The sequence below is a fragment of the Abrus precatorius genome, unplaced genomic scaffold, assembly GCF_003935025.1.
Source record: "Abrus precatorius isolate BTA unplaced genomic scaffold, Abrus_2018 Scaffold8, whole genome shotgun sequence".
NCBI classification, from domain to species: domain Eukaryota; kingdom Viridiplantae; phylum Streptophyta; class Magnoliopsida; order Fabales; family Fabaceae; genus Abrus; species Abrus precatorius.
The window spans coordinates 10,486,376-10,511,837 of NW_020874428.1; the positions used below are offsets into that span (position 1 = coordinate 10,486,376).

General features: G+C 32.9%; 3 protein-coding genes across 6 annotated transcripts; 1 reads left to right on the forward strand and 2 right to left on the reverse strand.

Moving 5' to 3' along the window:
- The first annotated feature begins 1,654 nt into the window (after positions 1–1,654).
- Positions 1,655–7,639, forward strand: LOC113846779 (ABC transporter B family member 13-like). Its single transcript, XM_027475410.1, has 10 exons — positions 1,655–2,093; positions 2,534–2,588; positions 2,690–2,865; positions 2,960–3,160; positions 3,274–3,533; positions 3,621–3,934; positions 4,351–4,574; positions 4,782–5,568; positions 5,819–6,060; positions 6,160–7,639. The coding sequence occupies exons 1-10, from the start codon at positions 1,818–1,820 to the stop codon at positions 7,381–7,383; spliced, it is 3,759 nt and encodes a 1,252-aa protein (XP_027331211.1). The 5' UTR covers positions 1,655–1,817; the 3' UTR covers positions 7,384–7,639.
- Positions 7,640–10,040: 2,401 nt separating this feature from the next.
- LOC113846780 (vacuolar protein sorting-associated protein 35B-like) lies at positions 10,041–18,723 on the reverse strand. Of its 4 annotated transcripts, none has more exons than XM_027475412.1 (22): positions 18,548–18,723; positions 18,378–18,474; positions 18,161–18,284; positions 17,838–18,026; positions 17,651–17,720; positions 17,373–17,429; positions 17,190–17,279; positions 16,971–17,093; positions 15,427–15,501; positions 15,299–15,358; positions 14,556–14,672; positions 14,203–14,442; positions 14,065–14,130; positions 13,773–13,862; positions 13,593–13,682; positions 12,916–13,005; positions 12,608–12,676; positions 12,174–12,254; positions 11,973–12,080; positions 11,365–11,468; positions 10,963–11,076; positions 10,041–10,885 (listed from the first exon to the last, which is right to left on the reverse strand). In XM_027475412.1, exons 1-22 carry the CDS (start codon positions 18,638–18,640, stop codon positions 10,675–10,677), a joined length of 2,358 nt encoding a protein of 785 aa, XP_027331213.1. In that variant the 5' UTR covers positions 18,641–18,723; the 3' UTR covers positions 10,041–10,674. The 4 variants fall into 4 exon arrangements, with proteins under 4 accessions (XP_027331213.1, XP_027331212.1, XP_027331214.1 ...); XM_027475411.1 differs by having other exon boundaries at positions 17,633–17,720; XM_027475413.1 differs by lacking the exon at positions 18,548–18,723 and having other exon boundaries at positions 17,633–17,720; positions 18,380–18,474.
- A 1,954-nt stretch (positions 18,724–20,677) lies between these two features.
- LOC113846781 (protein FAM133-like) lies at positions 20,678–23,038 on the reverse strand. Its single transcript, XM_027475415.1, has 3 exons — positions 22,835–23,038; positions 21,641–22,004; positions 20,678–21,556 (listed from the first exon to the last, which is right to left on the reverse strand). The coding sequence occupies exons 1-3, from the start codon at positions 22,913–22,915 to the stop codon at positions 21,039–21,041; spliced, it is 963 nt and encodes a 320-aa protein (XP_027331216.1). The 5' UTR covers positions 22,916–23,038; the 3' UTR covers positions 20,678–21,038.
- Positions 23,039–25,462: the final 2,424 nt, after the last annotated feature.

Here is a 25,462-nt window from a genome sequence, read left to right on the forward strand (position 1 = left end):
AAATTAATAATTTTAGAAATATAAAAATTCATAATGAAATGTCACTATAAACTTTTTAGTTGTAAATAATTTTTATTTAATAGTTATACATATAAAAAAGAAGTGGTATTTAAAAAAATAAATAAAGTATTAACTGTCAAAGGACATGCTAAAATATTTAATATGTTTGTAATAGTATGCGTAACAACTACTTAATGAGTGTCTTAGGTTTTCATTTTTGGAAAATGTGAGTCTCAATTCTAAGTTGTGTTCAAATACTAATGTGGAAAATATTTATTAATATAAATATAATAAATCTCTTTTTAATTGAAATTTACTATCTTTTATATGTTTAAAATCAGTTATAAGAATTGAGGTTAATAAAACTATTAATGTTATTATAATGACTAATGAAATTATCAAAATTAAGAAGGCAATGACAAGTAATGTGAGGTCAATGTAAATAAAACTTATGCGGATAGTACTTTTTTTGAAAGTTTGAGATCTTTTACATGTTAGCGTGCATCCAATAAATAAATAAATAAATAAATTCTAAAAACTTTTTTGCTACCTTCATACTTAGCAATATTTCGAACAATGCTTAGTGTATATAGAAGCAAGGAGGCGTCTATATTGGCATATTTAGTTAAGGAGCATTAATACGCCAAAAATAAAAAAAGTTACGGAGCATTAATGTTTCGCAACTACATACGAATACTGTAAACGGCTCCTTGAAGTCAAACCCTAGGTGACCATATCATAGTTCAACTAGTTTTTCTATGATTATTTTAATGTGTGTCAAATAAAACAATACAAAATTACGTATAATAAATAACATTTTTTATTGATAAATATAAAATTCTATACATTAATAATATTAATCATTTTATTTTTAATAAAAAAACTTATTAAAATGTCAATCTAGCTCAGCTTTTAAAATTGTTGACAATAAGTAACTAAAAGTAATAATTTTTTATTGAAAAATATTTATCAGTTTTAGAACATAAAAATGTAATAAATATAATATTTTAATAAAAAATTTCAATATAATTTACTATTATTAGCTCAAATTTATTTAACATCCAGTGTATTAAGTGGATCTGCCTCACTATTTGCTATGATAATAATAACAATAAGTGTGCTCATAAAAGGATATGACCCAAGTTGGATTAGGAAAGCTTTCCGATTATATAAAATCCATGTATTAAGATTTTTCTAAAGTAAGGATGGTGATATATTAAGTTTATGAAGAAAAGGAAGAAGATGAGAAAGCACTAAAAGGAGTTGAAATAATTGTATGTCTTTGATTAATTTGGAGGAGGGTTAGCAACAATGTATTAAGAAACATAAGAGAGAATGGTTAGGAAGGGTGTTCATTTGAAGTTAGGGAGAGGCATTAGGGTGAGATAGATAGCATTAATAGTAGGCAATAGATAAGCAAAGCAATAAATAGAGTGAATTATTAACCTGATTGTATAGGAAGAGAGGGATGGGGTGATTGGAGTGGGAGACAGGTCACATGATGAAAGATGGTTCTTTTGGAACCACAAAATCGGCACTGAAGTCGTTGGCTTAATAACTAACGTAATCGCTTCCACTTACCACTCATTAACCATTTATTACCTCATCAATAATTTTCCAATTATATAGTTATGGAGCCGAAGAGTTCGTTGGCATAGTTAAGCTTAACTACTTTATATTTATTGGCGGGAATGCACTTCAACACCAACTGTACCTCACGGGCTCTATGTTGAGCTTGAGGCCTTAGCTAACTACTTACCTATACTATAACACACTCTTTTTTTTTTTTCCCTTTTTCTGTTCATAATTCAAACCCAATGGCTGAACTTGAGTTCGAGTTAGCCTCTGATTCGCGCTTTCAAAATGGCGTAACGTCTAAAACGGACCGACCAACTAAAACTGAGAGTGTTTCGTTTTTTGGCTTGTTTTCCGCGGCTGATGCTACTGACTATGTTTTGATGTTCCTCGGAAGTGTTGGTTCGTGCGTCCATGGTGCGGCTCTTCCCGTTTTCTTCGTTTTGTTTGGTCGCATGATTGATTCTTTGGGACATCTTGCTTCTAACCCTCACAAATTGACCTCACGAATTTCTGAGGTACTACAGTTGCCTTCTTCTACCTATGCATTTTATTTATTGCTGTTCATGCTGCATGCATGACATCAGTAAATATCTACTTAAATCGTTCAAAATGTAAACGCGAATTGTTTTAGTTTTCACTTAAGCAAAATCTCATTTAACTCCTTTTATATACAAAATCACAATGAAAAATTACTAAAATGAGTGATTTAGAAAAAAAAAAAAAATACTACTCCAGGACAAAATTAGGTGTTGTTATGTTATTTATTAATTAAAATTAAAATATTATTTTGATAATCTGAGAAAACATTAAATATAAATATTTATAAAAATAAAATTCTAATTTTAATTAATGTGCAACACTAACACTCTCTGCGGACTAACGTGTTAGTGTTAGACTTGTCTTTTTGTTATGCATGTGTGTAATAACGAAAATCCTAATTTATTCTCCGTTGCAGCATGCTATGTATTTGGTCTATCTTGGACTGGTTGTTTTGGTATCGGCTTGGATGGGTACTTCTCGTAACTTGGAACTCATCATCTCTTCTTCTTCTTTTTTCTATGTAATTAACGACGTTTTGCATAAAAGATCACCATTCACTACTGTTCTTTAGGTGTTGCTTTTTGGATGCAAACGGGGGAGAGGCAAACGGCTCGATTGCGCTTGAAATATTTGCAATCAGTGCTAAAGAAGGATATTAATTTCTTTGACAATGAAGCCAGGGATGCCAACATCATTTTCCACATCTCGAGTGACGCGATATTGGTACAAGATGCAATTGGTGACAAGGTAGGAGGATTTAGAATTATTATTACTGTTGTTGAGGCAAGTTTTGGTGATGTTTCCTAAGTTGATATGATCCTATTTATTGAACTCAATGCAGACAGGCCATGCCATGCGTTATCTTTCTCAGTTTCTTGTTGGATTTGCCATTGGATTTACATCAGTGTGGCAGCTCACACTACTCACCTTGGCTGTGGTTCCATTGATAGCTGTAGCCGGGGGAGGTTACACTATAATTATGTCTACTTTATCAGAAAAGGGTGAAGCAGCTTATGCTGAAGCTGGGAAGGTTGCAGAAGAGGTAAATCATTTGTTATTTGTGATTTTATTGAGAGGCTGTTTTAGCTGTTAAAGTTGGTATCATAATTATGCCTTGCATAATGTATGTTTTTTCCAATGTTTTGTGTGGATCAGGTAATTTCTCAAGTGCGTACTGTTTACTCATTTGTAGGAGAAGAGAAAGCGATTGGTTCATACTCCAAGTCTCTTGATAATGCTTTGAAGCTTGGGAAGAAGAGTGGTATTGCAAAAGGAGTTGGAGTAGGGTTCACATATGGGCTATTGTTTTGTGCTTGGGCATTGCTTCTATGGTATGCTGGCATACTTGTCAGGCATAATAAAACAAATGGAGGGAAAGCGTTCACAACAATTATCAATGTCATCTTTAGTGGATTGTAAGTCAATGTCCATCAAAACTGATATGTATGATAAATCACATAATTTTGTTTTGGGTTACAAACTTGACTTTTGCTCCTTTGAAGTGCTCTTGGTCAAGCAGCTCCAAACCTTGGTTCCATTGCTAAAGGGCGTGCGGCTGCAGCCAATATCATGAACATGATTGCATCCGCTTCAGGCAGTTCTAAAAGGTTGGATGATGGCACTGTTGTGCCACAAGTTGTAGGGGAAATTGAATTTTGTGAGGTGTGCTTTGCTTACCCGTCAAGATCCAATATGGTCTTCCAAAATTTGAGCTTCTCAGTGAGTGCTGGGAAGACTGTAGCAGTTGTTGGTCCTAGTGGTTCCGGAAAGAGCACAATCATTTCCCTTCTTCAACGGTTCTATGACCCCACTTCAGGTAATTAATTTTACCATCTAAGAGTAGATTATTCATTTGAAATTTCCATGGCCCTTTATGGGAAAGAAAAGTGTTAACAAAAGCTTTTAGTGCTGAAAGTAAGAAACGAAAGGAAGAATGATAAAATTTTATTAAAAAAATATTTAATACACTTTTATAACTTAAATGTATTCTTTTTCAATAAAAACGTACTCTGTCCTAAAAGTTGAAAAAGTTTGAAGTTAACAAAATCCTTGAAAAAATGATAACAAATAGAAGAGAGACACACCAAATATAAAAAAGAAAACGTAGCAAGTAAAATCACGTATGCCAAACATACCCCACATTTTGATTGAGTTCATTAGTACATCCATTTATGTTGGTCAATGTACAGTTCAATACTTAGGAGGAGAGGTTAATGCATTAATTTTCACTAGGTAAGATCCTGTTGGATGGATATGACCTAAAGAATCTTCAATTGAAATGGTTGAGAGAACAGATGGGCTTGGTTAGTCAAGAACCAGCACTATTTGCCACAACAATAGCTGGAAATATTTTGTTTGGAAAAGAAGATGCAGACATGGATAAAGTCATACAAGCTGCCATGGCTGCAAATGCTCATTCCTTCATCCAAGGATTACCTGATGGTTATCAGACTCAGGTGAGTCTTGTAGTACCCAGAAATGGGAAGTACAGGACAAGTCATAAATTTTTTAACCAGTAGAAATGTGTAAATTACCTTCACAAAAGATGAAGTTTTGTATTGGCAAAATAACATTTTGTAAAAGAAATATAACTTCGAAAAAGTTTATATCCTCATTTAAGTAATTTTTTATTGGCAAAATGACATTTCGTTTTTTCAATTCAGGTAGGAGAGGGTGGCACCCAACTTTCAGGGGGGCAAAAACAAAGAATTGCCATAGCAAGAGCAGTGCTAAGGAACCCAAAAATATTGCTTTTAGATGAGGCCACAAGTGCTTTGGATGCGGAATCAGAACTCATTGTTCAGCAAGCATTGGAAAAGATAATGTCAAATAGGACAACAATAATTGTTGCACATAGATTATCCACCATACGTGATGTAGATACAATTGTTGTGTTGAAGAATGGTCAGGTAGTTGAAAGTGGGACTCATTTGGAATTGATGTCCAACAATGGTGAGTATATGAATCTGGTGAGTTTGCAGGTATCACAAAACCTCACAAACTCTAGATCAATATCTCGCTCTGAAAGTTCAAGACATTCTAGTTTTCGAGAACCTTTAGACAACATGACCTTAGAAGAGCAATTGAGGATGGATACAGAAAAAGAACTGCAATCAAGTGATAAAGGCTTGCCATCAAACACTGCTTCAGTTCCATCAATTTTAGACTTATTGAAACTGAATTCTCCAGAGTGGCCCTATGCAATACTTGGGTCAGCAGGTGCAGTTTTGGCAGGCATGGAAGCTCCTCTCTTTGCCCTTGGAATCACTCACATTTTGACTGCATTTTACTCTCCTTTTGGTTCTAAAATCAAGCAAGAGGTTGATCGTGTAACTTTTGTATTTATTGGACTGGCTGTTGTTACTATACCCATTTATCTGTTGCAACACTACTTTTACACATTGATGGGAGAACGTCTGACTGCCCGTGTGCGTTTATTTATGTTCTCAGGTACTCCAAGGCTGCAAAAGCATTGCTATTAGAATCATGAGCATTACTCAAACCACTCTTAGAGCATGTTTGGTTAACTTATTTTGAAGTAATAATTGCTTATATCTTTCAGCTTTCAGAGTGTTTTTGAAAAATAGGCGATTATTTCTCTAGAATTAAGCTGAACCAACCATGCTATGATTACATTTTCTTGCCCTGCTGTTGATTTATTTTCATATTTACTAAAATATTATAATTAATTGATTTGCAGCTATTCTTACCAATGAGGTTGCGTGGTTTGATTTGGATGAGAACAACACTGGTTCTCTAACTGCCATGCTAGCTGCGGATGCAACATTAGTAAGAAGTGCTCTAGCTGATAGGCTCTCAACCATTGTGCAAAATGTAGCACTCACTGTAACAGCATTTGTTATTGCCTTCACATTGAATTGGCAACTAACAGCAGTGGTTGTAGCCTGTTTTCCCCTTCTCATAGGAGCTTCTATTACAGAGGTTATTCTCATAAAACCACATGCATTAGCGCATGATTCATTGTATCATTCTTTAGTGTATAACCAACAGAATAGCTAAAAGTTGAACTCATTTATGCAGCAACTATTTCTCAAAGGGTTTGGAGGAGATTATGGCCATGCTTATTCTAAGGCAACTTCTTTGGCTCGTGAAGCTATTGCCAACATACGCACTGTTGCTGCTTTTGGTGCAGAAGATCGAATCTCAATACAATTTGCCTCTGAATTGAACAAACCAAACAAGCAAGCACTTCTACGGGGCCACATATCAGGTTTTGGCTATGGCATAGCACAGTTGTTTGCTTTCTGCTCCTATGCACTTGGTCTTTGGTATGCATCCATTTTAATCAAGAAAACCGAGTCGAATTTTGGAAACATCATGAAGTCCTTCATGGTCTTGATCGTCACTGCTCTAGCAATAGCAGAAACACTAGCTCTTACACCGGACATTGTGAAGGGATCACAAGCACTGGGATCAGTTTTTGGCATTCTCCAAAGGAGAACAGCCATCAACCCAGACGACCCCAACTCAAAGAAGGTAACTGATATCAAGGGAGAGATAGAGTTTAGAAATGTGTGCTTCAAGTACCCAATGAGACCTGATATCACCATATTTCAAAGCTTAAACCTCAGGGTCTCAGCAGGTAAGAGTCTTGCAGTTGTGGGCCAAAGTGGTTCAGGGAAAAGTACGGTGATTTCTCTGGTAATGAGATTTTATGACCCCACTTCTGGCTTAGTTCTGATAGATGAATGTGATATCAAAAGCCTAAACTTGAGATCCTTAAGGCTGAGAATAGGATTGGTTCAGCAAGAACCTGCTTTGTTCTCTACTACAGTTTATGAAAACATAAAGTATGGAAACGAGGAGGCATCAGAAATAGAGGTAATGAAGGCAGCGAAAGCAGCCAATGCTCATGAATTCATAAGCAGAATGCCAGAAGGGTACAAAACTGAGGTTGGTGAGAGAGGGGTGCAGTTATCAGGTGGACAAAAACAAAGAGTGGCAATTGCTAGAGCTATTCTGAAAGATCCATCCATTCTTCTGTTGGATGAAGCAACGAGTGCATTGGATACAGTATCAGAGAGGCTGGTCCAAGAGGCTCTTGATAAACTTATGGAAGGTAGAACAACAATTTTGGTAGCTCACAGGTTGTCCACTGTTCGTGATGCAGATAGCATTGCAGTGCTGCAAAATGGGAGGGTTGCTGAAATGGGAAGTCATGAGAGGTTGATGGCCAAACCCCGAAGCATTTATAAGCAATTGGTTAGTCTACAGCAAGAAATGCGTGACCGAGAAGACCATTGATGAATTCATTTGGAGTTTATTAAGTAAACGTAGAAATTGCTTGCAGTTTGCAACTTGAATTGAGGCAAGGCCTAGTATATTTTTTAAGAGCATCTGAGATGTTTTTCGCATACGACAATTGTTTTTTTGTTTATATACACGAATCCTAAGATAAAATTCAAAGCCTATGATTGGCTGTTTGTTGTATAATGTTACAACTTTTGTAATTTCTTTCTGAACTTTATAAGACCGGTGGATCATTGAACTTTGTCCTTTTTCATTCCCTTTTGTCTTCACTGCATCCTCCTTGCTAATGATTTCAAGTCGCATGATCCGATGACTAGCATGCGGGTGAAAATAAAAGGAATTATAGGAAAGACTAGGGTATCTCATATCTATTCCACATAAAGAGGTTTATCCAATCTTATTTCAGTTTGATAAAATATGCTATTCTTGGCCTCGCATGAAATCCAAAGTTTCAAAATTGGTTTATGATAACATGATGAAAAATGGTTTAGAGATATTTTGGGGTTAATAAAAGATGGAATAGAGAATGCGTGTATGTATTGTGTAATCATCAGAGAAAAAGAAAAGCTCGCTCAGACGAAAACGGAGATACATGAACTACCTAGGTTATAAGGTTTTCCTGGATTTTAATAGGAGAGGTAAGCTACCAATATCAATACTTCATCTACCACACTTTCTGTTAATACATTTTCAATTAATGATTAAAATTTATTGAAAACTACAAAATTATCAAAAAGGAAAAATATTAATTTAAGAGAAAGAATAAAATCTACATAATTTTATATTCTTCAATAAAATTTAGCTAATAATTATGTGTGTAAAAAAGTGTTAAAAATATATGTTGCTAATATATTTTTTTTAATAGAATGGAGAGGAGTAGAATATAATAGACTTAAATATCACCTTCTATTGTTGGATATGTGACAGTGGAATAGAATATAACTTTCATTAAATTGTTTAAATAATGAATAGAAAAAAAACGAATTATAATATTTTTATTCCTATATATTATCCTATTATATAAATAAGTGAAAAGTTAAAATTTTATGAACATTGGTTAAAAATATATTGATAATTTAATGATTATAACAATAAAATTAATTAAGATTCTATAACATGCCTCTCAAATTGAGAGAGAACAAAGGTGAAGACTTTAAATGGAAAAGGATGAAATTTATCTCATTAAATACACTCTATTTCATTTTGTATCATCAATTCAAACATAACCTTCGGTATGGTCATTAGTATTAAAAGATGTTGGTTTAGCAATTACAATTAGTGCAATCAAGTCACACAAGATCATAGGTGAGTTCAATTGTCATCAAGTGAGGAGTATTGGACAACACATGTGAGAAAGTGTGTAAGCTGAGGTGGGAAAGTCTTGGCCAAATAAAAGCTATGATTGACAAAATTAATTAAAAGATGAAAAATTAGTTAGAAGTTAAAAATTGATAAACTAATAAATTATCCTCCCCAGTTCTCTTCATAAATATATATATATAATGGTCAAATTGGTGACTCATCTATTAAATAGATAAATATATTCATGAATAATAAGTAAATATTTCGTTAACACAAATCTTATGTTAAATAAAAATATAAAATAAATTTAGCAATTAATGTATTTCAAAATGAGTATTTATTTCTTATTAAAAAATTATAAGTTTAAATGCTATATGAAGAAGGGTTTCATAAAAATGCTACCAAAACACTACAAACTAGAAGCTAATTTTAAACCCTTGCCAAGCACACTGAAAGCCTCGTACATGTAGCCTAAGTGCTAGATGATCTTCCACCTAAGATGCCAGCTAAGGATTTAACTATTAGGCAGTGAAAACGTGGAGATGATGTTTTGAGAGTTTTGGAAGAAAGATCATTTCACAATTTTTACAAAATTATATACATGACCTGTAATATAATTTACAAGTTACAGATTATGGTGATCCATTATAAATAAGGTATTGTAATTTTTTTACAATACTTTTTATAGTTGATTTTTCTCTTCTTTTTTTCATCACATAACTTATCTTATTTCATACTTCTTTCTTTTCTGAATGTTGAGAGTATTATAACTTGAGTACTGCTACCACAAATTCTCTAATACTTTTTGTAAACACCCCTCCACTGATAATTAAAATCTATTAAAAACTACAATAATTATATAAATTTTACTATATCTCATTCTTAAATTAACGTTTATCTCATACTTTTTTTTTTCATTTTATCTAATAGAAAAACACGGGTTAGAAAGATTGTTGCTGACATGCCTCTTGTAACTTGGACATCAAGTGAGAACTGATCTGTTCAAACAAAAGTTTTTTTTTCACAACACTTGGAGTATAAACCTATGATTTCTCTGTCTTATGTCTCTCTCCTCTCAAAGTATATATTATACCTTAGCATGAAAAATCTTCAACTTAAATTTCCTACGGCATGCACTCTATTCGTTTATATACTTCTTTACCTACTCCGTTTTCCAATAGCCAGAAACTTTTGTGGTCTAACTATGTCTCCTTGTTTATATATCCAGTAGTTTAACTCGGGGCTTGAGGTACAACACTTAACAGGTCGAGAGAACCAAAATAGATCAAGACCCTTGGGCTATCCAAGATGTCAAGAACAAGTGTCTTTATACTTGCCTTTTTTACTTGCAAGCAAGGCTAGCTATGAAAATATTACGATTAAGCTTTACCACTCGAAGAAAAATAATTTAATTAGGATGGTGATCATTGGCATCCAATTTTACAATTCATATAACCGAGAAATGTTAATACTCTTTTGGGTTTTAACTTCAGTGTTCGCTGAACTAAGGCACCATGCCCTTGGACACCTCCTGGACTCTAGACTCTGGTCATCTGCTTTACATAATCATCGGCGATACTGGGGCGCTCTAAACCATCATTGGTAATGAATGACAAATTGCTATTGAATGAAATGGACACTTCAAATAGCATTCATAAGTGAAACGGAAACATCCAATTTATATGGCTTTAATGGAACATTAAACTACAAATGACAATCGTGGTTTAAAGTGACCTCGACACCACTGCAAACATTTTAATGCACGAGTAATGAACACTCGATGTGGCTTTAGTGACACATTAAACTGCAAATGCCAATTGTACTTTAAAATGACCTTGACGCCACTTCAAACATTTTATAATGCACAAGTAGTGAACACTGATAAACCTTTTTTGTTTTTGGGGACGAAGATGAACACTCGTAACTACATGCTTCGTTTTTCGCACAACTTCATATTTGGGCCTCTTGGATCAAAATGTGGATTTAGACCTTGATTGGGTCATATTTTTCACCCAGTATACCGCCCTTCTGTTTTTGGAATTGGATGTACCTCAATGTGCCGGCAAAGAAAGCATCTGAAACTGGAAGAGCTGATGCATTGTCACTCTGCATCTCAGTTGTGATCAATTCTATAAGCCCCTGGATAGTATCACTAGTGATCTGTGGGTTTCCTTTCTCAAAATAGTAAATGTACCTGGAACACACTCATCCATAAGTAAGAAAGCCATGAAAATATTATAACAAGCAGTTTTGTAGCAAAAAGTGACCAACTTGTTCAGTATTTCAACAAAAAGGGTTACAGGACCACTGCTACCCCTTGCTACATTGGCCATTTCCTGGGCAGCATTTGCAATCCTCAAAGCACGCTTAAGGCAAAGCAATACCCTGTAATCAAACAGTCAACAGCCCCCACCCTGAGTGAAAAAGAAAAAGAAAGGCCGAAATATGACATATTGAAGAGACTTCAGGATACAGTAAAATTGTATATGCCAAAAAAATTTAGCCGTTCTAAACCTGTGCATCAATTATGCAGAGGCATAAATGCTTCATGAACCATGATTGCGTATTGAAAAAAGGACAGAATTATTTCAGAAAACACATGTGAGCAGAGGCAAAGATGCATGAAACCAATCAAATCATCCCTATTAAACCCAGTTGAGCATTGGACAGCACCTTTCTCCATCTTTAATACCATCTTGATCATCAACCCAAAAGAGATGAGAGCATGCATAAACTGCTCGGCACTTATCAGGTTTCTTCAGAAGCTTTGCTGAATACTGTGGGAAGATAGAACATCATGATAGGTTTTGGTATGAACACATTAAAAGATGAATAACATTTGTTATGACTAATTTGTATAATTGTCGTTGTCTTGAGAAAACTCATCACATACCTTCAACGTATACTGGATTTGTTAACTGACTACAGAATGGAATGTTTTGGGGAGATGGATGGAATAAAATAAAAAGGGAAGGGATGACATGGAAAGCATTGCCTTCCATCATGTATGGATGATTAGTTAAGGGAGGGGAAGGAAAGTTGTTATTGTAACATTTCAACATAATTCTTGTTTACGCTTTTATGTACCTCAATTCGAGGAAGCAGAAGTTGAATCGTTACCGTGACACTCCCTTTCCCTCCAAAAATTTTTTAACTCCAAAACAAGAGGGATTATTCCTTTCTCATCCTGTCCCCTTCCATTCCCATCATTATCCCAAATCCAAACAGACTTTTATAAGGAGCAGGGAGTAAAAAAGGAAAATAAGTAAGCAGTACTATACCCCTGTGGCCTTGTGTGTTAATGTATCCCTGTTCTCAACACCAAACACATTCATTCTCTGAAGACTCCCAATAATTAAATGTATTGCAGTTACCTGGGCCTTAGAGTCCTAAAACCATTATTAACCGAGACAGATTAGTGAAGGCCATTTCTTTGGCCATATTAAGAACATGTTGAAGTGTGCTGCTTTATTAATAATTACCGCAATTTCTTCTTCATATAATACGAATGCCTGAGTGAAAAATTCATAAGCAACAGGCTCATGGTCACAGTCATTAGCAGCCTGAAAACAGAAAAAGGGGATAATAGAAATCACTTCTGAAACAGTTGAGCAAAATGAGAGTTTCATAATCAGGAGAGTCATTATAATGTCAGGAAAACATTGAAGTTAGTAGTATCTTATCTAGGTCCAGCGTGAGCATAGCCCTTAAAAGTCATTTCCTCACTCATACTAAAGTGCTAAATCCTTCAATTTGATGAAAAAAAAAATGCCCCATAAACATGTTTCAGTGGCAGAGTATCAGTTTTCAAGCCCCAACTTCATTTGCAATCCCCCATTCTGGGTCTTTGGGAATAATGGGAGAAACAAATGTTAAACCAATTAGATCATATAAGTTTGCAGGGGGTCACACATACCTCAGCACATTGCAGATACAGTCTCAGGGCCAGTTCAGGAGATGATACAGAAGAAAGTGCTTCAATGGTCTGTACAAAATAACTGTTATTTGTCCATCACATTACGATAGCAATATATGGTGCATATAGAATTACATAAATCACATAAATGAATTAGTATTTGACATGCGTCACAGTATTCAGATAAAGAAGACAAAAATATTCCACAAAGGTTTAATCAAGAATATTTTAGAATTGTACACCTCTGTGGGCTTGTAAAGAGAGACTAAATTATTCTTCTGCACTGAGATTATAAATTTTTAAATCACCTCATTTAAAAGCTGAAATATTTTTTTAGGTGTTGTAGGAACTTCTTCTCCCACGACATCTCCATCCTGACCTTGCAATTGCCTGATCAACTGCAGCAAAACATGATTTAAAAATGCAAAAGAAAGAGCTGAGTTCTGCATTCCTATGTATCATTCTCATTAAGGAAACCCCCAATTACACAGTTTGGTATACAATCCATAATATTTTCAGACTTTGCTGCCCCTGCCCTCAACTATCCAATTGGAACCTAGAAAATTAAATCTAGCTTGTAATAATATATGTCAACCATTACAAAATAATATGATGCTTAACCATTCAATCACAAATATTAAACCTCAAGACATAAAGTTGAAGTTATTGCCACAGTATAACCATTGTGAATGTTTAGAGAATACTTCACAAATTCAAGGCATTGAACAAAGGGAAGAGTGGAAGACAAGATTGAAAATTTGCAATTTTGTATATATACTTAGTCTCCAACCTCTGGTATACATGGTTCATAGGATCCTTGTACAACCAATTGGTGGCTTTATTATGGAATTATTTGAATATGGACCTGACAAGACCTGGCAACTCCATTCAAATAATTTTCATTCTAATAGAACTCAAATCAAGAACCATGTAAATGTAGTAGAGATAACAAATTGAAAAAACAGTAGTCAAGGAAGAAAGATACCCTTAGTGCAGAGAATATCAGGGAAGGAACTGTAAAAGGTAGGCGCCTTGGTCCACCACTCATAATATGCTTCTTTACAGTACATATTATCTGAAGGTCAATGAGACACATTTCACGTTAAGCACTTAATAAAAAAACACCAGACTAATTCCATTTGACTCTGAACACACTTATCATTACCTTAAACATTTCCTCCGGGTCATCATTATGAAGCATGTGTATGAGGCGAGCAACAGAATTTTGTTCCTCGTTGAAATCTTCTTCATCAACCTTCAGATAAGTAGTTAAATTGGGATGATCTTGAGCAAATACCATACTTAGGCAGGGAATAATTATATAGAATAATTATATATTATTTATTGTTTTGTCATATAAAGAAGTGATAAATAAATAATTCAAAAATTACATGTTATATGCAACAATTATATCTTTATAAATAAAAAGCAAATAATAATAATAATCTCTGGCAGACCTCATCCACATTTGATCCATCCAAATCCACTATAAGCCCTTTTATTAATTCAAATAAAACTTCAACCTGCAAAAGCATATTGAACACTGTCACATGGAGATAAATTTGTTATGTTGAGCCGAAAGCAAAGTAACATACCTTATCAGCAGTAGAGATGTAAGTGTTATTCTTCATAATGCTTTGGATAATAACCATGGCCATGACTTTATTTGTTTCATTATCAAGGTGATCCATTACACGAGGATAATTGGAAAGTGTCAGGGCAGTCACAATATCATTGTATTTATCAAGCGGAGCACTTAAAAGTGCAACAACTTGCTTTGTTGCCCTGTTATCATCCAGCTTTGGTTTTCCAGAAAGTTTTTTGACACACGATCCCTGCACAGATTCCCAACAAGATGTAGGTTAGCTAAGATGAAAATATTGTCTACACAATGTTTTATAAAAACAGCAGATTAACAAGAGGCTGTGATGTTCAAAAAGTAATATACCAGAACTTGGTCCACATAATCAAGTCGATCTGGGTGAACACGAAGAGTAAATGTAAGAAGAGAGACATGCAAAGCTATTGCTCCCACAATAGCCATGTCAACTTGTGCTTCTATCACCTGCAGTCAAATGCAGGTTATGGTCTTGGATTGCAATTCCATCATCCATATGATAAAAAATTATAAATACTATTTAATAGGCACAAAGACATGGCATCATTCTTTTCTTTCTATTTGTATTTTTTTTTTTCTCAATTAAATCCAATGACTATTGCATAGAATATCTATAACCAAGAAAAGGTCATTGGATCTACAAAGGAATATTTGAAGGGGGCTATAAATATGACACCGAAAAAGAACAGGATTGCCATATTACATAGCCTTAAGCTTCATGAGTTACACTTAGCACAACCATCAAAATTCTTCCAACCGTGTGCTGCCAATTCATACAACTTCTAAATATATGAATTCATAAAATATTTACAAGAAGAAAAAGAAAGGGTAGTACAGAAATGCATACTACTGTCAAGAGGTACCACTACATGAATAAATTTGGTCTTTATCCCACAGGAAATTACCAAGAAGAAACTCCCGTAAAATATGTATCATGCAAGGAAAAAGCCTTTTGGACAAAATCATCACATTTTGTTCCTTCATTGACCATAATTTCATCAGGACAACCTTTTCCAAAGTTCTCCCAAAATAAGTATGAGTAAAAATTGCAAACTCAAGGAGATCTGGCTTACCCTGCCAATTGCAGTGCTTAATTTGGTAAATGCTTCCACTTGCAGAAATTCGGGTAATACCTGAGGCAGACAAATGACATCAACAACAAATGAAAGCTTATTTTTGACAAAAGGTGCATAAGACTTACTTCAGTACTTGAAGCAGCATAATTTGACAACCTGTCCATTAACTGAGCTAACACTGTCTTGATGTCTACTGCAGGCTGCAAATACAAAAAAATCAGTCAAAATGGGGATAAACATGGCTTTCATGATTTCATCTTTAAGAAAATCAGAGATAAATAGAATAGTATTGATCTATGAGAAGCTTCTGCATTGTATTCACACTTCACTTATAAGAGAATCCCCACATATATTGTAAGAGAAAGTCACATGGATTACGCCCTGCCATCCAATAAAATCAAAATTTTCTTGATCATCCATGCAAGGAAACCCCACCACTAGTCAGATACAGTTAAGAAACAAAAAATAAACTAAGGCTTTCAGAAACTAAAACACAGGAAATCAAACTATCAATTCAATTTTCTTCATCAGCAAAAATGATGTGTTTGGAAGACAAGAAGTGAAATTGAAATTCCCTCCACCAAGAAGATTAGAAGGTGTACCAGTATTATCATTTCTCACTAACCCATCAATTATCACTGTAACATCCATAACAATAACAATTGGTTAATAACAAATTGAACCCAAGTAATTATCAACAAACAACAATGATAATAGATAAATAATTTTACATCTTTCGTATCTGGACTAGTAATGTTGTTGAATGATTGATGGAAAATAGCAAATGTATGATGATTCATTAAGCATGTGATTTAATGGCATGAAATCAGAATCTATCGTGATGAGTTGAAATGAGTATAAAATGGAACAATATGCATTTAAGGTAGATAGATAAGTGGAAAAAGAGAGAATTGCAGCTGATACTGAGTTCAGTTAACAACTGAGATTGAAGATCCAAAGCACAAACTGAGAATAAATTTGAAAAAACTAGGAAAAGATTTATCATTTCAACTTGAGTTATGGAGCTGCTTGAGCATATGCTGCAGACTCAGACAGAAGGCATGACAAAGAAGTGACCATGATGAATCTTAACGGACAAAGAAAGAAGATAGTCCAGTCAGTCCTTCAAGAATTTCAAATTCCTGGTATTATGCTCAACCAATATTCTTAAGAGATTTTTAAATTTCCTTTGTTCAGTATCCAAACAAACTATTTTATTGTACAGTATTTTATATTATTAGTCTTAAAATTTTACATTAACTCCTAAAATCTTTATCAAAATACACTCCAAGTATGTCCATATATGATTAATCATATCACATGCAAAATTTTTATGCAAATTCAAGGTGGTATCAAAATATAATTGAATAGGTCAGCAGTCACCATGCCAAATTGCCTATATTCGTGAAAAATCAAGTTTATGATCAACTATTCATTAGTCATGGAGTTCCACGTGCTATTGAACCTTAGTAGGGACAAGTATAATCTATATCTCATTGAAACTTGTAAAACAAAAACCCTTAAAAAGGGACTTGATACAATAACAAGAAAGAGTTAAAATCTCTAGTATGTTACTCCACAAGGTTGATCAGTCACCACTAGTACTTTTTTTTTTCAAATCTCAAGCACATAAAAGGTCATCTATTTTGAATTTAATCACATTACCCACCTGCAATTGGGGGCAAGCACCTAATAATGTTTCAAGTGTCTGCAAATGGTACTCATCTGGAAAAACCTGGATTATGCACTCCATAAGGTAAAATTGCGCAAGCTCATCTTTACAGTTGACAACCTGCTCACGCCAATTTAGACAATTGAGACATTATAATATCAAGGCTTACCATAAGAGAAAAATTATATTTTGGGGAGAAAATGTACTTTATTAGACCTGCTCTAAGACATTTGGAAGGACAGTGTCTTTGTACATGTCAAGGTCCACACCCTCTATCTGACTCAGAACGTGTAGATTCTTCCCTACCTAATAATTTGAGAAAAGGAAATCACATAACTTATCAATTAAAATGCCCAACACACCTTTGCATGAGTAGATAGTATCATAAATTTATATTACAAGATCGCGAAGCTCGTTCCTTTCTTTTTCCTTCTTCTCTCGTATCCGGCCGGGTCCCTGCAGACCAGAAAGCCCAATTGAAGGGCTCAGCTCAGGATCGCCAAAGATTAAGCATGATTCACAAGCACCATAACACCTGCATGGCCAGAAATCATGTCCTCATGATTTATTTTTACCTCTATGGCTATGGCATGCAAGTACTGTGGTGCTATGCATCTTGTACAATAAGACTAGAAAAGAGTTTAAGAAGTTCAACTAACCTGATGCTGTAACCGAACCCAAAGCTTATTCATCTCTGTGAAATTCTGTAGAACAAATTCAACTGCATCTATCACACCATTAGATTCCCTGCAGGAAAATAGGCAGCTTTCAATCTACTTTTCGGTGACTTTCAAATTACTATCTACAATTAAATTAAAACAATAGATGAACACAAATGCATGACCAACAAAGTAATGGCCTTACCCTTCTTCATATTCATAACCGATATCAGGCAACTTATCTTTACTGACTTGAGAAAGGTAACTCCTCAAAAACAGACCTCGAATCGGATTTTGAATGCCGCGACACATTTCCACTAGATCTTTAAGAACTTCCCTTACAGGAGCATCCTTGCATCTGAGGTAAACAGATCCTACCGTGCAAAGAAGATACCTAGCAGTAAATTAACACCAAAAATATTGAAATCACACAACACAACCATCCAAATTCAGATTACAAGCACGAGCATTGGCATTTGGTATGCAGCAATAGGAAAAGCAAAAACACTCAATCCGAAAAACACTTACAATCTAGGCAATATATTTCCAGCGTGCTGAACAAGCTCGTATAGGTCAACTATGGAAACGCCGTGTCTGCTTTCGTCTTTGAAGAAAATCTCCAGCCTCTTGAGCTCGTCGAAGGCTCTCATATCTTAAGGAAAACAAATCCAAATAAATAATTGAATTGAGAGGCATAAGTTCAAAGTGCATAGATTATAAGATGAATAAGCGAACGAGAATTTACACAGTTCATAATATTTGTGCGGTGAGAGCCTGGAAGTTCGAAGCTCCGATAACATCTGAGCGGAGAATTTGAGAGCGTCTCTAAGATTGTTTTCGTCCTGCGAGAGGGAATCATGAATTGAAAAGGGGAATTAGGTCACGAAGAGGAGGAAAGTGTGGAGGAAATAGTACCAAGGCGCGATGCATGAAGAATGCGTTGTGCTGAATGCCGGCGATCCCTTCGGCGAGCCATTTCTCTTCGTCCTCGAATCTCTCTGCTATCATTGCTCTTCCAATTGAGTGAGATCGCTGAACCCACGAGGCTGGGGTTTGAATCACAGGTCAAGATGATTGACGCAAATAATATTAAACCGTGATGATTTGATGCAGTTTAAAAATAAGTAATTGGTTTTTCTAACGCCATTGTAACTCGTGTCGTGAGGTGGTTAATAAGAAAAAGCAAATTAACTTTCTCATTTTTTTTAACACATTCATGAAGTTAAAATTTATTAAAAACTCAAAAATCATTCAACTCTTCTGTAGTTTTATAATTTTTAATAAATTTTACTTAACAACCAAGAGTATATTAAAAATTCATTCCTTACACTCCTCTAATAAAAAAATTAAAAATAATAATTTTTTATTAAATATAATTTTAATATTATTGTGTATTTTTAGTATATTATTATATATAAATTTTTGTTATGACATTTTACAAAAATCTGAAATTAATGTGATAGAAGTCTTTTTTTTCTTTTCTAATAGTTATAGAAGTCTTTTGATCCAAGTTTCAAAATAGGTTAACATTATTCCTACTCAAAGAAGAGAAAAATGTTAATAATATATTTTTTTATCATCCTTTTAATAATTAACTAAAATTTATTAAAAATTATAAAAATTATTGGTTCTATTTTTTGTTTTTAATTTAATAATTTTTTTATACTTTCATAGTTTTTAATAAATTTTAGTTAATAATTAAGAATATGCTAAAAAGAATATGTTAAAGAATGAGTTACATAATAATTATCATGATATGATATTAATATCACACAAGCCTTTGATATAAATTTTAAAGTACATTAACCAATGCTTAGCTTAAGCAGTAGCACAAATCAACCCAAAAAAATAAAAATACTAATAACATATTTTTTAATACATTTTTTTAACATCTTTTAATTATTTATTAAAAATTATAAAAAAATTGAGTCATACTTTTTTTTACTCATAATTTAATGATCATATTTTATATTTTTATAATTTTTAATAAAATTTAGTTAATGATTTTATTGTACTCAATCATCATTTGTGAGTCCAAATTAAATATAGACTTTGTTGACTTGACTTATTGATGCTAAATGCTAACAATGAAATAGTACTAATAACTTGAATAATCATTTTGTGAGATCTTTCATATTTATAAACAAATCAAAATTTTACTTAAATTTGTGGTCTTATTCCAAATTAATTATTCTATCTTATTACATGTTTAACTCGTTTAATAAGAAAATATGTGTGAAGTAAAAAAAAATGACTTTATTCCATTAAAGTAAAATTAAAATAATTTGTAAATTTAATCTATTTTTAATTTTTTTTATTTTATGCATAGTACTAATAACTTGAATAATTATTTTGTGAGATCTTTCATATTTATAAAAAAAAAATCAAAATTTTACTTAAATTTGTGTTCTTATTCCAAATTAACTATTCTATCTTATTACATGTTTAACTCGTTTAATAAGAAAATGTGTGAAGTAAAAAAATGACTTTATTCCATTAAAGTAAAATTAAAATAATTTGTAAATTTAATCTATTTTTAATTTATTTTTTTATTTTATGCATCACAATAAAAAGCTAAAACTGAATATTAGATGATGGTTTAAGACTGAATTACTAATTAGTAAGCCAACTGAACTAGTGATGAAGAGTTTGAGATTCAAACCTTATTCCTGCCTTCGTAACAACTAACAAATATAACTAAATTGTTAAAACTATTTATAATTATTTAAATAACATATCCATATGAATTGAGTTGACAAGCAAGTTTAAATATCCAATTCTTCTAATCAAAAGAATCGGTAGTAGACTGTAATTTGAGAAATTCATTGGTAAGGTGAGACCCTATGAAGGACCTAAAGTTTATTACATATTTCATAACTAAGAAACTATTATTAGTGATAAATCATTATTCTATTCACCTCTTTAATTTCCTGAAAATGAGATAGACACGTCCAAGAGTTCTTCACCATTATATAATGCTAAATACATTCACAATAGCTAATATTTATTAAAACCTATAAAAATATAGGAACAAACTATTAATTTAACAGTGCTTAACGCGTGTTGATAACATTTCTCAAACAAAAATTACAGCTTCCTTCCTCCACAACCCAACAGTGAAGTAAAGGATGTAAATGTTTGGCTATATTCTCATATAATAATAATAATAGTAAAACACCTACTTTAATGCTGTTTCATCACTATGTATATACACACTGGACTGGCGTCTGGTATGGAAGAAAAAAATACATCAATCATGTTAATACAAACGAGAATTCAGCAGTCTCAGACAACATTGCATTTGGAGTTTCCCTTCCAAAAAACAATAATGCACTGGTTCTTTCAATTAGCAGAACACATATCCCTACTTTCAACCTGCCTATGTTAAAAAAATTTCCAAAAAGAATCAAAACGGAACCGCGTATGGCAATGCATATACTTCGACCTCAGGCAAGTACTGAGCACGAGGCCACATTGATTTTGAACACTGAAGGATATTGGAATCAAACTTCGCTTTCTTTGAGACGGACCTTGCCTCTGTCGGTTCTGACCTAAATAACCAATCTTGATCTAGTGAGTCGAGTGCATCATACGACAGTGTAGGAATCTGGCATAAAGACTTGTACAAAGATGACACCCCTTGACTTTCATCATCAAGTTTATTATTGGTGACGACAGCATTCGGAGGAACCAAATTCTGCAACAACACCTTGCAATGTCTAGAATTAGGGTTTCCAGTAACCTGATTGATCTCGGTATTTGTGAGACGTTGTAACTGATGACCACTTCCAACTTTATCTTGAGTAAGGGAATTAGCAATTCCAGCACTTCCAGAAGAAGACCCTACTTGATGTTTCAATTTGGATTTGGATTCTTCAGGTTCTTTGTGTTTCCTCAAAGGAAGTCGAATTTTAATGGCAGATCCTGTTTCACAAAAAGTCAAAATTAGATTTTAAACACAGGTCGCCCAAACACAAAAATAAACTGTAAAATAACCAGCTTCTTCACCATGATCGTGACTAGATTCCAAGGTGTCCCTTTTCCTCTTGCTGCTTTGAGTACTGTCAGACAAGCAGCAAGGCTCGAAAGAAGAGACAGGTTGGTCAAGTTCCTCTGTAATACCACTCCTCTCAAGTTGTTCATTCTCGTATTCTTCACCCTTTAGCAAGCTTCCATCTGCTTTGATTTCTTTTATTTTGTTGATGTGCTTGAACTTTTTACCGTCATTGTCGGTATTAAGGCCTGTTCCTTCTTTACGTTTCCTTTTCTCCTCTTTCCTTTTCTCCTTCTTCTCTCTTTTCTTCTCTTTCTTCTCCTTTCTGTCTTTCTTCTCTCTTTTGTCTTTCCTGGCCATCTCAATCTCCTTCTGGAGCTTTAGAGCACCAGAATAACATTTTCAAATAGAGGATAGGGAAGTCCAAAGAAACAAACATGCTATGCAAGCATTTCAATCTTGCTTTGGGGTCCATACAAACATTTAAGCAATCACATCTTTTGGTAGTCAAGAACAATTGTTTCAGCAATTGCAAGCACTATTTCATACCTCTTACAAATCTAAGACAGTAGTAGTCACCATGACACAAATAGTAAAAGAAGCTCACAGCTACTTCATAACAAATATCAATATCGACCAGAACTCATGGATTAGAGCATCGAGTATTCCCAAATCACCCACTAATCAGGATGACTGGGTTTCACATGATCTCGCATCTTAACCACCTAACCTAACCCTAAAATAAAGCAATTTTTATATCAAGATCGCGATCCCTCTTTTCAATTTTAGAAAGTAACATATTTAAGAAGCGAAAAAACATTCCAACTTTTTTTCAAACATCAATTATAATCACACGGGTGAAAAACACCCACCAAAAATTTAGATTATTTGTTATTTGGAAGAACTGCAGACATTACCAAACCCTAAGATCCGAAATTACTTTTTCTCAGCAATTCTTTTTAAAAAAAGACCCAAACAGTTCATCAATTAGAAAGATTTTAGCTCACGAAAAGTACAAATCTTGGTTCTAGGGTTCGATCAAGATATTTAACGAAGACTTAAGGGCGCGTTTGTTCTTATATCAAACTAAGCGTATTCAACAAAAGAAAAGGAACGGGTCGAGAGAGGGCGTCGCAGTTTCATGTACAATTGTATTTTCAAAAACATGCAGTTGAGCGCAAACGCAAAATCGAAACTGCTCAACAAACCTTAATCGGTTCGATCAAGGCCTCGCTGCGTGCCCCATTCCTCATATACCCTGGAGGCGGAAAAGGAAAGCAACGAGACATCTTCGATTATCCGAAGAAAATAAGAAGTGTTCGTTCGCAGTTTCCCTCAAATCGCCAAATCACTCTGCTACGGAAGCAAATCTGAACAAGTGATTGAGATGGCGATAGATCCGATTACAAGAAACAAGAGATCCGATTACAAGAAAGAAGAAAACGTCGGTAATGTTAGAGTCTCCTCTGGCGGCTATGGCTTTCTCCTGCGAAAAATCAGAAACCCTAAGATCTGAATCGCCAAAGCCAAATGAAGAGAACTGGTGGCGAGTCTTGTATTTATAGCCAGGGAAACCGACTTCCAAGAAGCACACCGTTTCGTGATGTATACGCGGCCACGCGTATTGCCGATTTTACTATATTACCCCCACAAGTCACCAAAATATCAAATTTAAATTTCCAAACAAATATTTGAAGTTACTATATTCTTATTCTGTTATTGTTTTTATTGTTATTATTTGAAGTTAGGATTTTTTAGATAAAGAAACTGTAATCTTCACTGTACGATACTTTTTTATGGCTAGGATTTATTTTAAAATAAAATAAAAATATTAATATAAAGTCATTATGTTATATTTTGATTTAATTTTAAATTAAGAATAAATATTATTTTAAATAAGAATATATTTATCTTAATTAACAATTTGTTCAAATATTTAAGTTCTAAAATTAATGTAGCAATCTATTATTTACTATTTATTATATATATATATATATATATAATTTAAATCATGTCACATAAAGGCTTGTGAAATATTTAATTTTTAAAGTATTTGTTGTTTATTTTTTATTAAAATATATAAAATCATATTTTATATGCTATATATTTATTAATTTTATTAAATTTATTTATTTTTAATGTTATTTAATCATACCAGTATTTTTGTTTACCTTAAAAAAGTAAATTATTTTGATCATAATATATTTTAAAATTATATTAAATAAATTAAATTTTAAAATAAATAAAATTATAAATTCTATATTATTAAATATATGTTTTATAATCATTTTAAACATAACCTGTTTATAAAATGACTTGTTAAAGTCTTAATAGGAAATAAAGTATTAAAAAATTTAATAAATCAAGTTAGATTTAAAAAATATCAAATTAAATTTAATAAAAAAATTATAATAAATCAAACTTAAATTTAAAAATTATTAAATAAATTAAATTTACTTATTTAAACTTAACTTAATCTTACATATTCTTATCTCTAGTTATAAGTATACTAAGTTAATAAAGTTAATTGCTGTAAAATGTTAAGATATTATTTTCACTTTCACGTCTTTTTCTCCATTATGCAAGTCTATCACCTCACCTTCTAAATGCTAATGAAAAGTTTTACTTGTACAAGAATGAAAAGTTTAATTTGGACAAAAATGTTTTAATTTCATGTTTTAAGATTGAAGTTTCAGTTAGTAGAAGAGAGAAGAGACCTTACAACATCAATGAAGAGATGCCTTTACTAATTTTGAGGATGGAAGATTTGAAGTTAACATTTTGTGAATGTTGTGAAGACTCGAGTCATGGATTAGATTATTGTATTAAATAGTATAAATCAAACAACAAACGCTTAAAGAGGTTTTTTTAAAATAAAACAAATTGGAAATTAATTTTTTAAAATACAGTGATATAAAAACATATTCTTTGCTTGGAGTTATTTTTGTTGCATCACTTTGAGTATTATATTTATAGGTTACGATATTTTTTTTAATATATTAAAAAATAAATATCAATTCTTTAAGAGGTAGTGCCTTTTAAAAATAAATATCATTTCTATGATGGGTAGTGTTGATTTAACATTAAAAAAAAAAGAAGAAAAGAGAGAAATAATGGCTAGTAAATAAGATGTTATGGATATAACATCATAGAGTGTATAATCTATACCATCATAATATGTACAATGAAACATATGTTAACAAAAAAGATGTTATAAACAAAACAAAACGACAAGACTTATTCACATTTTCTTTAACAATATAATAAATTTATTTATTAGAGTCTCGCCTGTTATAAAATAAATGTACAATTATAAAGAAGAATAGAGAAAAGAATATAGAAAGGAAGAAAGAATCTCAATTTCATTTCACATATTCTCAATACAAATGAAACACTTATTTATAGGCCTAAATTTATAACCGAAGAATTGTATCTCTTTTAATGAGAATTAAACAAAACGGTTACAAAATCATAAGTTACAAAGAATAAGAAGGAGTTATGAATATAGACATTCACTCATATAAAAATTCATAACACTCCCCTTAAATGTCCATTATTTGAGAATATGTTTCATAACATCTACCTAGGAAAAATCCAATTGGATAACAACCTAAGAAAAATATATTATTATTTAATACATTATTACATGTTGTCTCATTAAAAACCTTGCCAGAAAAACCCAATGGGAAAAATTATAGCTAAGGAAAAAAGAGTGCAAAACATATTTAATTCTCCCCCTTATGTGGACAATCATTTCAAAGATGATGAAGTCCAATCTTGTGAACTAGTTGTTCATAAGTTTTACTTGGAAGTGACTTTGTGAAAATATCTGCTAG

What these genes read in the sequence shown, in the direction of transcription:
- LOC113846779 (XM_027475410.1), top strand. Translation starts at nt 1,818, where the DNA reads ATGGCTGAACTTGAGTTCGAGTTAGCCTCTGATTCGCGCTTTCAAAAT. An exon ending in TTTGGTATCGGCTTGGATGG is followed by an intron (nt 2,589 to 2,689) that starts GTACTTCTCGTA and finishes ACTGTTCTTTAG; the next exon opens with GTGTTGCTTTTTGGATGCAA. An exon ending in TAGGAGCTTCTATTACAGAG is followed by an intron (nt 6,061 to 6,159) that starts GTTATTCTCATA and finishes TCATTTATGCAG; the next exon opens with CAACTATTTCTCAAAGGGTT.
- LOC113846780 (XM_027475411.1), bottom strand. Translation starts at nt 18,640, where the DNA reads ATGATAGCAGAGAGATTCGAGGACGAAGAGAAATGGCTCGCCGAAGGG. An exon ending in ACCCGGAGGAAATGTTTAAG is followed by an intron (nt 13,683 to 13,772) that starts GTAATGATAAGT and finishes ATTGACCTTCAG; the next exon opens with ATAATATGTACTGTAAAGAA. An exon ending in TATATGAAGAAGAAATTGCG is followed by an intron (nt 12,081 to 12,173) that starts GTAATTATTAAT and finishes TAATGGTTTTAG; the next exon opens with GACTCTAAGGCCCAGGTAAC.
- LOC113846781 (XM_027475415.1), bottom strand. Translation starts at nt 22,915, where the DNA reads ATGTCTCGTTGCTTTCCTTTTCCGCCTCCAGGGTATATGAGGAATGGG. An exon ending in CCTTGATCGAACCGATTAAG is followed by an intron (nt 22,005 to 22,834) that starts GTTTGTTGAGCA and finishes GGTGCTCTAAAG; the next exon opens with CTCCAGAAGGAGATTGAGAT. An exon ending in GGAATCTAGTCACGATCATG is followed by an intron (nt 21,557 to 21,640) that starts GTGAAGAAGCTG and finishes TTTGTGAAACAG; the next exon opens with GATCTGCCATTAAAATTCGA.